At 50.3% G+C, this 15,172-nt stretch overlaps 1 protein-coding gene and 1 long non-coding RNA gene across 9 annotated transcripts in view; one reads left to right on the forward strand and one right to left on the reverse strand.

Annotated features, from left to right (window-relative positions):
- The window catches only part of KIF9 (kinesin family member 9), a 37,079-nt gene that overhangs the window by 12,590 nt on the left and 9,317 nt on the right, over positions 1–15,172 (forward strand). For all 5 annotated transcript variants that reach the window (XM_061396980.1, XM_061396976.1, XM_061396979.1 and 2 more), the window contains 10 exons: positions 1,116–1,199; positions 1,312–1,404; positions 2,136–2,283; positions 3,358–3,422; positions 5,352–5,429; positions 10,824–10,892; positions 11,713–11,817; positions 13,046–13,101; positions 13,830–13,920; positions 14,395–14,528. In XM_061396980.1, the coding sequence (XP_061252964.1) occupies positions 1,116–1,199; positions 1,312–1,404; positions 2,136–2,283; positions 3,358–3,422; positions 5,352–5,429; positions 10,824–10,892; positions 11,713–11,817; positions 13,046–13,101; positions 13,830–13,920; positions 14,395–14,528 (923 nt within the window). The remainder of the gene's footprint in view (positions 1–1,115; positions 1,200–1,311; positions 1,405–2,135; positions 2,284–3,357; positions 3,423–5,351; positions 5,430–10,823; positions 10,893–11,712; positions 11,818–13,045; positions 13,102–13,829; positions 13,921–14,394; positions 14,529–15,172) is intronic.
- LOC133235452 (uncharacterized) overlaps positions 1–15,172 on the reverse strand; it is a 54,392-nt gene that overhangs the window by 2,404 nt on the left and 36,816 nt on the right. Inside the window, exons 5-10 of one of the 4 annotated variants that reach the window (XR_009732553.1) lie at positions 14,948–15,159; positions 13,468–13,622; positions 10,414–10,596; positions 8,829–8,910; positions 3,335–3,594; positions 2,283–2,410 (exon numbers count right to left, since the gene is read on the reverse strand). This is a non-coding gene — a long non-coding RNA (uncharacterized LOC133235452). Of the gene's footprint in view, positions 1–2,282; positions 2,411–3,334; positions 3,595–8,777; positions 8,911–10,413; positions 10,597–13,467; positions 13,623–14,947; positions 15,160–15,172 lie in introns of those variants that run through there. The other 3 variants (XR_009732554.1, XR_009732555.1, XR_009732552.1) reach the window with 3 other exon arrangements.

A 15,172-nucleotide genomic window follows, 5' to 3' on the forward strand; every position in this document is an offset into this window, starting at 1 on the left:
CAGTTGTATGTATTACAACTGTTTTCTATCTCCTGTGACTTGTCTTTTTTTCTTGATATGTCAATTTGATGAACAAATATTCTTAATTTTAGGTTAGTTGAATGTGACAATGAGACCTTGGGGATGTAGCCTGGGAGCCAGCCAGGCCTCCTCCACAGCCCAGGGCCTCCCCTCCTCTTTAGGTGCTCCACTCTCCTCAGGGGAAGGCAGTATCACTGATTGGGGTTTCTTCATAGCATTTCTCAGGGTCCTTTAAGGAGACAGGAGTCCCTCCCATAAGAATCTTTTTCTCTAAGTACAGCCGTTTCTACGTGTCTCCTTTTAAGTATATTCTGGTCATAGTGCCTAATCCTGTGAATTAGAGGCAAGGGCTGTCTGTTTAAAGATACAAATTACTGATTTTTTTCCTAATGTTTAAATGTAATTCATGTTCATTTTAAAAATATGGAAGCATAACCTGTATATAAAAGATCCACCTATAAACTCCAACCCAGAAGTGACCATTATTAACATCTTGGTAGCACCGTCTGTTTATTCCTTCTTCTATGAATGCTTCTGCATTCCTCAGATTGTACCATCATATGATTCTGTCCTTCATTTTGTTAATGAGGTGGATTACATTGATTGATTTGTGTATGTCAAATCATCCTTGCCTCCGGGCTAAATCCATTTGGCTGTGGTGGATAGTCCTTTTATTGTGCTGTTGAAGGCAGTTTGCTCTGATTTTTGGATTCTGCGTTATTGTTATTAAAAGCTATTTGTCAGCATTCTTCTGGTCACATAACATTGTTCTCCAGACAGATCATTCCTGAATTGTTGGATATGTAGGTTGGTTATGACTTAATATCTATGAACATTTTTTAGGCTCATAATTTTTGTTGCCATTTTGCTTTTCAGAAAGATATTATACAAATTCACATGTCGCTAGCAGTGAGTGAAAGTATAGGTCTGGACTCCAATATGTCTTCTGTTCTACTAGTTTATAAATCAGATTTCCCTGGAAGGCCTGACCAAGGGCTGTGATGTAAAGATCATTTCTGTATAGTTAAAAAATGACTCAAATGCCTTGTTATTTCAATATGTCAAAATGTCTACATGTTTTCTCTCTTCTTTAGGGAGAGACCAACAGGATTATAGCCTCCCACACAATGAACAAGAACTCATCCAGGTCACACTGCATTTTTACCATCTATGTGGAGGTAAGTACAAGCTCTTTGAATAGCTTGGGAAGGGAGGTCGATTCCCATGGAGCCTGTTCAGTAAGAAGCTTTTCACTGTGACAGCCTAACCTCTGTTTTGGGTGTTTCACAGGCCCGTTCACGGACCTTATCAGATGAAAAGTATGTCACTTCCAAAATTAACTTGGTGGATCTAGCAGGCTCGGAGAGGCTGGGGAAGTCTAGGGTAAGTGGGGGAGCAGGAAGTTCCTCCTCAACAAGCCATGGCCCTGTTTCCAGCTTTGTGTCTGTGTATGTGGACTGTCCCTCACTGGGCATTTGTGAACAATGTTCCTAGCTAGGCGCAGTTCAGCTTGGGGGACAGAACTAGCAGAGGTGAAACAGCTGCATCAGAGAGGCAATTCCTACCTGGCAGGACTGTTGTAAACGCTAAATGAGATGATGGCTCCTAAATTCTTAGCAAAGTGCCTGGCAGTCAGTGCTCAGTCAGTGCTCCATGCTCATATTAGCATTTCTCTGTGCATGAGTGTTCATATGATGAATATTTACATGAATTTTTCATCTCACATAAATATTCATATGAGTATTAGCATAAGTATTCACAAGAGCATTCAGATGAGTGTTTGTATTTGTGTGTTGAATGAATGTTTGTATATTCCCAGGATTATTTGCTCAAATATCTGCACAAATATTCCCCTGTGTGTTCATAACAGTGTGACTCTTAAGGGAGTATTTATATGAATATTCACACAAGTATTCATATTCATATGAGCATTCACTCATATGAATATCTGCATCAGCATTCCTGGGAGTGTTCTTATTAGCCCAACGTGGAATACAAGGAAGAGAAGACCCTGCTTCTGGGCAGGAGGCTCTGGCCTGGCCACAGACCTGCAGTGTTTTTTGTGAGGCAGCCTCTCCACTTGGCCTGAAGCAGAACTGACCTTTGGTTTGTAGTCTGAGGGCCGAGTCCTGAAGGAAGCCACCTACATCAACAAGTCGCTGTCATTCCTGGAGCAGGCCATCATTGCCCTCGGGGACCAGAAGCGAGACCACATTCCCTTCCGGCAGTGCAAACTCACCCACGCCCTCAAGGACTCATTAGGTGAGGGGTGGCTGGTGTGGGGGGAGGAGGAACAGGACTGGGGTGTCTGCTACTGGTGGTAATGGACTTGCTCCCTCCCGGTGGCATGGACTTGCCTGCAGCCTTTTCACAGTGACCTCAGACACACCTGGAAAGGCAAAATCAAGCACAGTGCCCTCTCGTGTCCCCTATGCCATTCTGCTCCCTCCTCAGAGGCTTTGCCTAAGCTTTGGCCTCTACCGGGGGCACCCTCTCATGTCCTGCCATCCCTGAACCAGCCGGCAGAATCCTTCGGTGCCTTGAAGCCCCAGGTGGAGGGCCTCTCCTGTGAGGTCTTCCCTTTCCTTCAGCTTCCCTGATGGAGGAGCAGGGGCTGTGTCTTGTCATCCTGTGTTCCCAAGTTTTTGCTTTGGGCCTGAAGGTGGGTGTGTGATTATTAACTGTGTGCCCCCCATAAGCAAAGCCCTGGCCACAGGCCTCTGCCCTGCCCCAGCCATCTTGCCTCTGCTTTCTCCCCAGCTCCTCTTTAAAAGGTACATTTGGCGGCCTCTCCCTCTTCTCTCCGTCTTCCCCCTGCCTCCCAGGCTTGTGCATGCTTTCGTGTGTCTTCTCTGGCCCTCAAACAGGTCAGGCTGCTAGAACAAAATACTATGGACTGAGGGGCTTACACTATGCAGACATCTATTTCTCACCCTCCTGGAGGCTGGAAGTCCCAGATCAAGGTCCAGCAGGAATGGTTCCTGGTGAAAACTGTCTTCCTGACCTGTAGATGGCCACTTTCTCCTTGTGTCTTTACATGACCAAGAGAGAAAGAAAAGAGATCACAAAGAGACAGAGCTCTGGTCTCTCTCTCTCTTCTTCTAAGGGCGCTGATCCTATCATGGGGCTCCACCCTCATGACCTCATCTAAACTTAATCACTTCCTACAGGCCCCACCTCCAAATGCCATCACCTTGGGCACTAGGACTTCAACATATGAATTTTGAGGGGACACAAGCACTCAGATAATAACAGATCACCACCACCAGCCTCAAAGGAATGTCTTGGCAGAAAACCCACATGGTTCACGGACCTTCTGTGTCTTGCTTTCTGCAGGGGGAAATTGCAACATGGTCCTCGTGACAAACATCTATGGAGAAGCTGCTCAGTTAGAAGAGACGGTATGTAAGGACAATCAGTGCAGCCGGGTTAGCATCCATCCTCAGGCGTGCCGGACTGGGTAAACTGACTCAGTAGCCGCAGACATGGTCAAGAGTGGACGGATCCAGGGGATGAGTCTGAGCCAAAAGGGCTCCAGCCAGGATCCAGATACCAAGTCCCAAGGGGCAGAAGCTGTGTCAAGGGAGAGGCAAGGCAGGGGGCAAGCTCAGTGTGGAAGCCTTTGAGGAGACGAGGCTATGCGTCAGCTGGGTGGGGCAAGCACTGTGTTTTCTGACCCACGCAGTGGGAGGCTCAGGAAAGAGGAAGGAAAAGGTGAGTGGCTGGAGGGGCCCTGGTGGCCATGCTGGGGCCTTGGCTGCTCTCCTGAAGATGGCAGGGGTTGTCACGGGGCTTTAGTAAAAGAGGGTTGTGGCCAGACTCGTGACTCAGGGAGATGAACCCAGCAGCAAGGAAACAGGTGATCTGAGGAGGCGAGAGGCTTATGAGAACCAGAGGCAGGAATACAAGCTGAGCTAGTGACACAGGAGAGTCCACATAGCTGGGGCTCCCCGCCTCTCCTCCCAGCTCATCTTAAGTGAGATAGGACTGGAAATCTCTCCCTAGACATTTTGCTCAAACGTGGATGGCTCAGGGCAAGCTTCAGTCATATGCAGAATCCACTCGGTGAAATAGGTCAGATACTGCAGGGCAAGACGCTCCTGCAGGGCCTCCCAGCTTTGTGCATTAGTGACCGTCCCACCTTCCAGGGGGAGTTCTCCTGCTGCACACTCAGCGTCCTGGGACGTGGGAGGCCAGGGAGGGGAGCTCCAGCTGACGTGCAGGCAGCATCCCCAGAGGAAGGCTTCAGGACCTACTAGTCTCAGAGTATCATAAAGCGTGAGTGAACCCCAAGAGGAGTCATGTGACTATTGGGCCTCCTGGCTGCCTGGTTTAGAAATCTGTCCTCCTAGACCGTGGAAGACCCTCTCTCCCCGTATGCCCACCTCTGAGATGGTCACACAGGGAGCAGCTCTCCTGGCACCTGCTGTCCCCAGAGGCTCGTGCCCATACCACCTGGGATCTCTGCCCAGGACTGAGCCCACAGGAGCCCCAAGGAGCTGCTGGGAAGGGGTGTTGGGTTGGGACAAAGACAGATTGGCAGTGTGGAAGGTCATGATTCTCTTCTCCAAATTTTCTAACTTTAAAACAGTGCCTGTCGTGATTCATGTTGCTTTATGCAGTGACCCTGCCTGTGTGTACAAGGGAGTTGTGGCCACACGTGCTGCTGTACTTGCAGCAGGAGTCTGGTTTCACCCCACATAGAAGTAACTCTAATGACAGGGGCCTCTTTGAGGGCTGACTGTGGGTCAGTTCTGTCCAGAGCACATTACACACCTGAGCACTAAGTCTCCCAGTGACCCTGTGAGCCAGGTCTCCCTGATTTTACAGAGAGGTTATAAGACCCATCTGAGGATGTACAGTCGGTTGGTCTGTGCAGAGCTCTTAACCACTAGGCAAGACTGTCCAGTGGAAGAGGCCTTTCAGGCCTTCCTCAGGCTATTTCTGGGTGACCCATCCCTCCTCTGAGTCTGCCTCCCTGCTTCAGGCCCTGAGTCAGCCCAGCATAGTCTGAGGCTGAGATGTCAGGGCCTGCCCCATGTGCTCCTCACACCAGGGAGCAGCCCCCCACTCTTCATGGAACATCAGTGCTCCGGGGCTGTCTCCCAAGTGCCTACCCATCGGCCTCCAGCCATAACCACCCCTGGCTGGCTGTGCCCCTGGAGGGACACAGACAAGACCCCCCGGATGTCACTTCATGAGCTCATGGAGCATTCCTCTCTTTGGGGAGATTTGTTTTCTAGTGGACTCCTTTAGACGTTGTTTAGCAAATGTCTCTAGTCACAAGTAATTTGCCAAGAACATAGAGGTCTGTCTGATCTGTTTTTCAGTTGTCTTCACTGCGGTTTGCCAGCAGGATGAAGCTGGTCACCACTGAGCCTACCGTCAATGAAAAGTATGACGCTGAGGTATTAAGGGTGTAGGCAGGTGTCTCTCTCTGGGGAAGATGTATGGGTTTGCTCCCTGGGTCCCATGAGCCTGGCTTCCCTTCCTGCTTCCATCAAAGATACCCATGCTATCCTGAGTCAGTCACTTTCTGTTCTGGGGTAGGTCCCCTTGGGGGCTGCCACCAAGGTGAAAGGGCTAGGTCAGGCCCCCACCCAATACATGGGGCCTCAAGGCTTCTGAGTACCCCGGGCTTCTGCATGGGAGCCCTTAGAGCTGCTTCTGAGCTTAATCCGTGTGGGCTGTCTCTCAGACTCATCTGGTTAGGTCACTACTGAACAGCTTTCTTCCCAGCCTGAGTGATCCCTCTCAGCATACAGCTGACCAATCAGGAGCAATGCTCAGCATCAACACTAACCAGGGAAATGCAATTTAAAACCTTAGTGGAATTCTGCCTTCAAACTAGCAAAAATTAGACATTTTCTGACAATGCAAAACATGGTGAGTATATGCAGAACAACAGATCTTATTTATTTCTGGTCAAAGGGTAACTGCCAACCACTTTGGAGAGCATTTTGGCAACATCTACTTAAGTAAAAATACATTTACCAATAATTTGCTTTTCCTTTAAGATGCTTATGCAATCATAGTTATTGGAGAGGAGCACATGTGTGCCCTAAACCCATGACAAATCACCTGAACTTTCTAGACTCTAAATCCTGAAGGAAAATAACAGTTCCAGGGCTCTGTGTATCTAAACCATGGTTTGGAGGTTGAGGAAGAAGTAGAGCTTAGAGCTTACCCCAAGGGCTCATTGAACCACAGGTCACTGGACCTGTTCCCAGAGTTCCTGATTGCCTCGGTCTGGAGTGGGGCTGAGGGTTCAGACTTCTCCTAAGTGTTCGCAGTGCTGCTGTTCTGGGACCTCACTTGGAGAATGACTTGCACCGTAGTTAAGAGCCCTGGCACGTGCACTGGGCTATCCTGGTTCAGTAGCCTGTTCTCTCAGCTGTCTAGCCTCAGTGAGATACTTGTTCTTTCTAAGGGAAGAACAACAGAGTCCACCCTCAAAGAGATGTTGTGAAGAGTAAGGTAATGAGTAGAAATCATTTAGCACAGTGCTGTCATGGCGTAAATGTTTAGGAAATGTGAGTTAGCAGTCCACTCAGTTCTGCAGACCAGCAGCCTCACTCCTAGGTGTACAGTCCAGTGGCATTCTCACATATGCACAGAGAGACTTACAGAAAACGGTGCTGCACCGCTTACTGCGATGGTGAAAAGTTAGGAGCGCAATTAATAGCCTTTAACGGGAGAGTAGCTAAATAGGTTGTGGAGGGAGGGAGCAGAGCTTGAGCTTTGAGCATGGATAATCTCTAGGGAGAAAACAACTTGGGGATTGAAATGGTGGCATCTATCATTCATACCAAGGATAAAGGACATAAAAAGCAATGCTGATTGTTCTTGGTGCATACGTGTGCGCGCAGTCAAAGAAAAAAATGTGTGGGAGTGAAAAGACCAAAGCGAGCTGGGGGTTCCCTCTGGATGTCAGGGTGGGGAATGGACTCAGAGTGGGGTCCAGGGGCTTCACATTTATCTTAAATGTTTTATTTCTTTTAAAAATAAAAAACACCTGCAGCCAGTATTTAGCATGCTGTTAAAAAGTCAGATTTTAGGGTGGTCTTCCCACAGTTTCATGGCATTATTTTCTACGCTTTTCTGTAGCTTGGAGCTTTTCTTATTTATTTTTCTTATTTTCTTATTTGGTATTCACTTAGCTTAGGACTACAACATTACCACCTGTGAACCTGGCTGGGTGGGCATTGCACCTGATGGCAGGGACTTTCATTTTAATGTAATTCCTGTTCTGAAATCTGCAGTGTTGGTCCTGGACAGCCAAGTTGCCCTGTCACCAAATGCGAATGTGTTTATAATCTTTGCGATGAGCCTTTTCCTTTCTGTGCACGAGTTCTTGAGAGAGACCTGGCAAAGTATTTTAGTGCCGCCTTTCCTAGACTGTGGTCAGTATTCCCAGGTTGTCTCCAGCACAATTTTCAGTACTGATGCCTGTTTTCAAGGGAGTGGAATAGCTTCTGTAGGGTTCCTTGGCTGGTGGGGCTGGCTGAAAGGTGGGAGACTGAGTTCCTCCTCTGCTACCAGCTCTCTGCAGTGAGTTGCTCAGAGTCTGAGCCTCAGGGTATTCATCTGTGAACTAGGAAGTTGGACTGAAGACCTCCAGTGACCTTCCCACTATGTCTGTGATTCCATGAGGTGGTGGAAGGGTTGTGAGTCATGGGTATAAACAGACAGCAGAAAGACTTGGGGTATCCTAGTCTGCCAAGAAGAAATGCACTTACACACTGCAGTGAGGTCAAATAGGGCAACTTCTTTGGCTGAGAGCTGTTCCCAGCCTGCTGTGAACTTAAGCAGAACTCTCTGAATTATCCTCATTACATTTATAATGGAAACACCTAACCATCAAGGAACTTACATGGGGTCTGTTTTGTCTCCAAGGTGTTGTTTTTTTTTTCCATCCAGAAAATGCTCCTTTGTCTTACAAGGGAGCTGGTCCGCCAGGAGGTGCTGCCAGATCCTATTCTGTGGGGTCTGCTGTTCCAGCTCTGTTTCTAGGCAGTTTCTTTCCAGTCAGTCAGTAGAAGAGGACAGATAGAGGCCACTAAGCCTGCCAGGCAGTAAGAAGGTGGCTTCTATGCTCTCAGGGTGCAGCTTGGAGCCTGGTGACCCAGGGAAGCAGATGGCCCATTCCCACCATCACCTGACTGGCCCAGAGGTCTCAGCCTGGCTCCTCACACCACGGTGGACGGAGGAGTCATCGAGCTGGAGGTCCCCTGCAGCTCAGCCAGTTTCCCTGGTTGGGTAGAGTGCATTTTCTAGAACTGAGATCCCTCAGCTGAGACGAGGGGATGAATATGAGTAGGGGCTGGCCACCAGCCCTCTCTCATAGGACTTCCCTCAGTCACCTCATAGGAATCCACTGAAGGACTATCTTGAGGTTGCCCAGAGGGGCAGAGTCAGAATTTGGACCCTGGTCATGTGTCTTGAGTTCAGGCTTTGTGCTCTGATTTGCCAGTGAGCCACCAGGACCCCTTGCTATAGACTGGTCCCTGCTTTGGTCACCAGATGGACAGAGGACCCTGACAGGCTACAGTTCATGAGGTTGCAAAAGAGTCAGACATGACTTAGTGACCAAACAACTAAACCTGAGACCCAGCTGGCAGGGGCTCCCTCTAGTGGGCATTTTGGACAACTAAAAGAAGCCTGTTGTTCATACTGAAGGTTCTCAACATGAAGTCCTGGGCTTATATGAAAGACTCAAGGATAGTACCAGATGTAAAATGACAAAGCAATTCTGCTTCTAGAAATGTATCATTTATTCATTCAGCTAAAATTTATGGAGTACTTACCATGTGCCGGGCACTTTTTGAAGCACTTGGGACACGTCAGTGGACCAACAGAAACACAAATCTGTCTTGAGCTGACAGTTCGCTGGAGATGGGAGAGACAGATGTAATAAACAGAAGAAATCAGTCAGTTCTAGATTCTTCCATTTGCGACAACATGGATGAACCTAGAGGACATTGTACTAAGTGAAATAAGCCACATACACAAAGAAAAACACTGCATGATCTCACTTACATGTGGAACCTAACAAAGCCGAATTCACAGAAGCAGAAAGCAGAGCAGTGGTTACCAGGAGTGGGAGCAGGCAGGCTGAGATATGGGAGATGTGGGTCAAACAGTACATATTTTCAGTCCTAAGATGAATGAGTTCTGGGGATCTAACATATAGCATGGTGAATATAGTTAATAGTAGTGTGCTGTATACTGAATATTTGCAAAGGAAGTAGATCTCAGAAACTGTACCATATACACAAAAAATGGTGACTAGTGGATATGTTAATTAGCTTGATTATAGTAGTCATTTCACTGTGTACATGTATATCAAAACATATGTTGTACACCTTATATATAATTTTTCTTAAAACTAAAATAGGTTAAGTTCTAGAGCTTCACTGTCCAATACAGTAGCCACTACTCACACGTGGCTTCTGAAATCAGTAAAAAAACAAAAACAAAAAAAACTTTCTTTTTGGTCACACCTCATGCCACAGGGATACTAGTTCCCCAACCGGAGATCAAACCCATACTCCCAGCAGTGGAAGTGCGGGGTCTTAACCATAGGACCTCCAAGGAAGTGCTCTGAAATCAGTAAAATGAAATAAAATTAAAAATTTTTTTAAAAATTCACTTCCTCTGTCCCACTAGTCACATTGTAAGCGTTCAATAGCTTTATGTGGCTTGTGGCACAACAGAACCTTTCCATCATTACAGCAAGTTCTGTTAGCACCGCTCTAGGGTATGTTCTATGAAAAAAAACTAGAGCAAGATTTTTAAAAAGAGTGGTGTGAGAGTGGGAGGGGATTGCAGTTTTACATGGGGTAACTGAGGGGCGCCTAATTTAGCAGTGTTTGAACAGAGACTTGAGGGAGGTGAGCTATGCGAATACCTGGGAGAAGAGTGTCCCAGGCAGAGGGGACGGGCAGCACAGAGGCAGGAGTGTGGTCATTTGGTGGGAGTGGTGTGAGCAGGGGCAGAAGCATAGGCAAGGAGTAATGGGGCAGATCACAGCGCATTGCTGCTGCTGCTGCTGCGTCACTTCAGTCGTGTCCGACTCTGTGCGACCCCATAGGCAGCCCACCAGGCTCCCCGTCCCTGGGATTCTCCAGGCAAGAACACCGGAGTGGGTTGCCATTTCCTTCTCCAGTGCGTGAAAGTGAAGTCGCTCAGTCGTGTCTGACTCCTAGCGACCCCATGGACTGCAGCCCACCAGGCTCCGCCTCCATAGGATCTTCCAGGCAAGAGTACTGGAGTGGGGTGCCATTGCCTTCTCCGACGTAGTGCATAGGTCACTGTTATCCTACACAAAGATGTAAGAGCAAAGGTGTTCTGCAGCATTGTTTATAGCAGCAATAAATGGAGGTGGCATACCTGTCAGTAGGGAATGGTGATGCTTTGTGCAGTGGCTGGAGAGGATGAGGGTGACAACATCCTGGAGGCACAGGCTGCACGGAGAGGGCAGTGACCCTGGTGGATTGAAGTATGCTGGAGCTTCTGGATCGGGCTTTAGGGTGGCCCTAGTGGTGCCCATATTCACTCTGTTCTCAGTCTCCCCTGCAAGTAAGAGGCAAAGGACAGAGAAGTGCTGAAACCTCTTCAAACCCTAAACTCACCCAGTTGAGGAAAAGTCAACAGCTGGGAGGGAATCGTCCAAATGTTGAGATCACACTCCATGGATTACCTGCAAGGGCCAGGATGTCTGAGGACAGGGTAGGGGATTATAAGTGGCTTCTCTGACTGTCCTCCTTGCTACCACCCACCTCTATATGCTTCCCTGGCAGAGAATGGTCAAGAACCTGGAGAAGGAGCTAGCACTGCTCAAGCAGGAACTAGCCATCCACGACAGCCTGGTAAGGGGCTAGAGGTGGTGGGTGGAATACTAGAGGGACTGGGGTCAGGGTACCAAGTGGGAAGAAGGACTAGGTGGGAGGGGGCAGTGGGTCAGGGCAGGGGTGGGATCAGAGGGTGGGCTGGGTGAGCAGAGGGACTAGGTGGACAGGGGGCCATGTGGGTCAGGGGCTGAGTAGACAGGGGACTGGGGGAACAGAGACTGCGGGGGCAGAAGGGATGTCTGTTGGGCAGAGACCCTGGAAGAACAAGATGTGGGCAGGGCTGTCAGATGGTCAGGGAGTAGAGCCAGGCAGTAGGCAAGGGGATGAAGGGCAGGGGCCACAAGCCTGGCAGGTGGGGGTACAGAGGCAGACAGCCTGATGACGGCTCTAAGGTCAGGGAGGTGGATAGGCTGGATGGTTATTAGGGGCAGCAGGGAGCTGGAAGGCAGGGGTGGGGGGGGCAGGACACCTCCAGTGCTGGTCTGAGCTGATGCTCATGGTCCAGAGGGTCTCAAGGCAGAGGCGCCCCCTCCCTCCTGTGGCCCTCATCCCACAGTCTGCTGAGACTCAGCCAGCAGAGCCCCCCGGCTTGGAGGAGCAGGCCCTTGTCTGGCAGCCTTTCCTTCCCTGTCCCACCTGGTTGTCCCGTGCTGACCCAACTACCTGGCCTGTGAGTCAGGCCCTCCCTACCAGGACATGGTGATGAAGGGAGTGGAGTGGCTTGGGTAGCCAGGCTCTCTGCCCAGCCTCCCCACTTTGGTCCTCAGAAAGGTCCCTGCCACCCTGCTTGGGCTTGGGCGCTTGGAGCTTAACAGTACGTCCCTCTTCCTTCTCCAAGGCCAACCGTACCCTCGTGAACTATGACCCTATGGATGAAATCCAGATTGCTGAGATCAATTCCCAGGTGCGAAGGTACCTGGAGGGAACGCTGGAAGAGATTGACGTAAGGAGCCCCTCAGGACCACCATATCCAGCTGGCCAGGGCCTCTGTCTCCATCTCTGATGTATGCTGTGCTAGCCTGGGAACCTCACTGAGAGGGTGCAGGGGGTATAGGGTGGGTGGTGCTGGACTCCTGGCCTCAGGGCCCTTCAGCCCACTGAGGCTGCAAGGCTGTGGGTGCCCCACAGAGTGGCCTACAGCCTTGAACACAGGGGAGGTGGTCCAAGCCTTGACCACGTGGGAGGTAGTCCAAGCCTTGACCATGTGGGAAGTGGTCCAAGCCTTAAATACAGTGGGGGTGGTCCATCATGGGGCCACCAATACAGATCCTAGAGCCAAGCTGCTCTGGGTCGAATCTCAGAGCTCAGCAGTCTCCCTGCTGAGTGGCCTCAGGAAAATGCTCAAGCTCGTGTACTCTGGTGGCCTGACCTGTATGGTGGGGAGGGAAACCGAGCTGGGATGAACTGAGGTGCAACACCTCGGGAGCTTATCTGTGGCAGGCAGAGGGAGGGCATTAAAGGATGACGGTCATGCTGGTTGTCTGCAAGGTGGACCCCTCCAGGGCCCATGCTGGAGTGGGCCAAGGAGGAATAAAGCAGCCACAAAGGGAAGGCTCTCAGGGGGAAAGAGGCATTCTGTTTTCAGAGCACATGCTGGCAGACTTCTCATCATGGGGCTCACGGACAGAACCTTGTCCAGCCTGTTACTGTCAGCAGCTGCCAGAGGCAGGCCTGGGACAGCTGAGGGCTCTTCTGATCTTCCTAGGAAGGGCAGCCCCAGAATGACCGAGGCGTCAAGGCTAATGCTAGAGGGCATTGGGGTCAAGAGAGGCTGATGGTCTTCCTTCAGCCGCAGGTGTGTGCATTTGTCTGTACCCACACAGAATGGTTCATGATGGATCCTTTTGGAAGCAGGAGAGAGCTGAGGACAGTTAATTTTATTTAGATGTTTTCTTAGAACCTTCAAGAACTAGAGTCATTTCAGTTTTATATAAATCTTCAGTCACAAAAGGTGATTTTTTTATAGCCTCAATAGTTTCCAAACTACTAATCAAGGGTTTCTCTGTTCTTGAGGAGGGCTTGACTGCCACTTTGCTGAGAGGGTGTTGGTACATGTCCCCTTCTTGAGACATATGGTCCAAGGCTTAGTCAAGGGGTCCTGATTTCTCTACAGACACAGCCTTAGTTCCGTGGTGCCCCTGGTCTAACCTCTGCCTTGGTATCCTCTCCAGATAATCAACCTCAGACAGATCCAGGAGGTGTTCAACCAGTTTCGGGTGGTGCTGAGGTAAGGGACCCACCACACCCACCCAGTCCTGCATCAGGCTGCCATTCTCCTTTCCCATGGTCTGGGTGCCGGCCTCCAGGTGCTCTGCCTTCTGTCTGGTGTGCGCAGAGCCGGATCAGAGGCCTCTGGGTATGGCAGCCCCGGGTGACCTCAGCAGTCTGCCTCTGAGCTCTCAGGTCCTCCTACCCTTCCCTTCCCCTGGAAGTGGGGACAGCCCCCCTTTTGAGGGCTATGCAGAGAGGAGGTAGTCACTGGTTTCCTGAGTTTGTTCACTGGACAGGAGGTTTTTATGTGGCCAAAGCAGGGTCCTGGCACCCTCCTCCCCACCTCAAGAGGGATTTGTGGTTTTCTGGGGTACAGACATACCTGTAGCCTGACTGGCTCATGCTGGGTGTTATCATAGAAGCTGGGCACGTGATTCCAAAGGGCCAGTTAGAGACAGATCGGGATGCATGATGCAGGCTTGGGGTCCTTGTCAAAGGTCATCTTACAGCAGCTGTCCTTGACACATAGGGTGACCCCTGTGGATTTGGAGACTGGACAGTGGGTACATGCTTTGGGGAGTGGGGAGCGGGGAGTGAGCGTGTTCTGTCTGGTCTGGTTCACGATGAGGGTGTGGCTCTGTCTCAGGGGCCACACACAAACAATTTCTAACTCCAGAACTTGGTGCTGCCCAGGGGGCTCAGCTTGCCCCAGGTGCGAGGGGTTCTTTCACTCTGTCTCCCAAGCCAACAGGAACAGGAAGTGGAGTCCACTTTGCGCAGGAAGTACACCCTCATAGACAAGAATGACTATGCAGCTATCTCTGCTGTCCAGAAGGTAAGCACGCCTGCCTCTCGCCGACAAGACTCACATCAGAGTTTTGCATTCCCAGATCTTGCCAGAGGCAACGAGTGTCCTACATTAAAGCAGATCTAGGGTTGTAACAGGTAAAGGTTAACACCAGTGTGAGCATGGAATGACCCATGCAAGAGTCAACCACGTATGAATTCAAAATGATCTCCATAAATTGGAGATGTGCCCAGCAGCAAACAAGACAATTCCCACAGTTAGGTTGGAAATGGGCCTCAGTAGTCTCAGAGTATGGATGAGACACCCAGCTATGAGAACAGTTGGTGAGACACTGGATGTTTGGTGGGGTGGTCAGAGACAGCTGGCGTGGGGACAGCCTGAAGTGACATCCACAGGAGCCACATCTTGGTGTGTGGGATGAACATGTCCATATACACCAGGGTCCCCCAGGGGCCTGAACACTTGATCTGACCTGCAGACCTGTGACTGGCCTCTGTCCAGGCAGGGCTCGTAGATGCTGACGGCCACCTAGTGGGTGAGCCTGATGGACAAGGCTTCGGACTTGGAGTCGCCCCTTTCTCTACCAAACCCGGGAAGAAATCCAAGTCCAAGAAGATGTTTAAAGAGCAGCTTAGGTGAGTAACGTTCCTGATGCTCCTGCTGATCAGCACCTTGCCCTCCTTGGCTGGTGAAGTGAGGACACAGCTGTCCCTCCCTTCCCCCAGTCTTAGTGATGGGGTGGGGTGGTCACAATGGACATCACCCCTGCCAATACTAACAGTGTCTGTTGGGCCCAGGCTGGGACTGCTCATCTGTCATGCTCACAGCAGTTCTGTGAGGTGGGAGTTGACGTCTCTAGTTTACTAATGAGGAAACCAAGGCTCAGAGAGGGGAGGTCATTCCAAGGTCACACTGCTGAGAAGTGGTAGAGTGGAAATGAGATGCTGGGCTGCCACTTGCCCATTGGTACTTCACGTGGAAACCCACCCCACCACCACATTCCTTCTGTGACCCAGCTAATTGGCACCCATGTCGCATAAAAACCCCAGCTCACCTTGCAGGCAAGACACATTTGTGGGTGCAGGGTGGGAGGAATGTCAAGCTTCCCTTAATGAGCCAGCGTCTCTGGGAAGTGCTGTGTTGTGGTGGACACAGCCCCCACTCTGAGGGTAACTCCTGGGCTCACCTCCTTGCTGTGTACTTCTCTCACCCAAGAGGGTCACCTTCTGTGAGGCATGAGAGCTTCTCTGCCTCGGTTTCCTCCCCCTAAGTGGGAATA

Source organism: Bos javanicus, chromosome 22 (genome assembly GCF_032452875.1).
Source record: "Bos javanicus breed banteng chromosome 22, ARS-OSU_banteng_1.0, whole genome shotgun sequence".
In the NCBI taxonomy this organism is placed as follows: domain Eukaryota; kingdom Metazoa; phylum Chordata; class Mammalia; order Artiodactyla; family Bovidae; genus Bos; species Bos javanicus.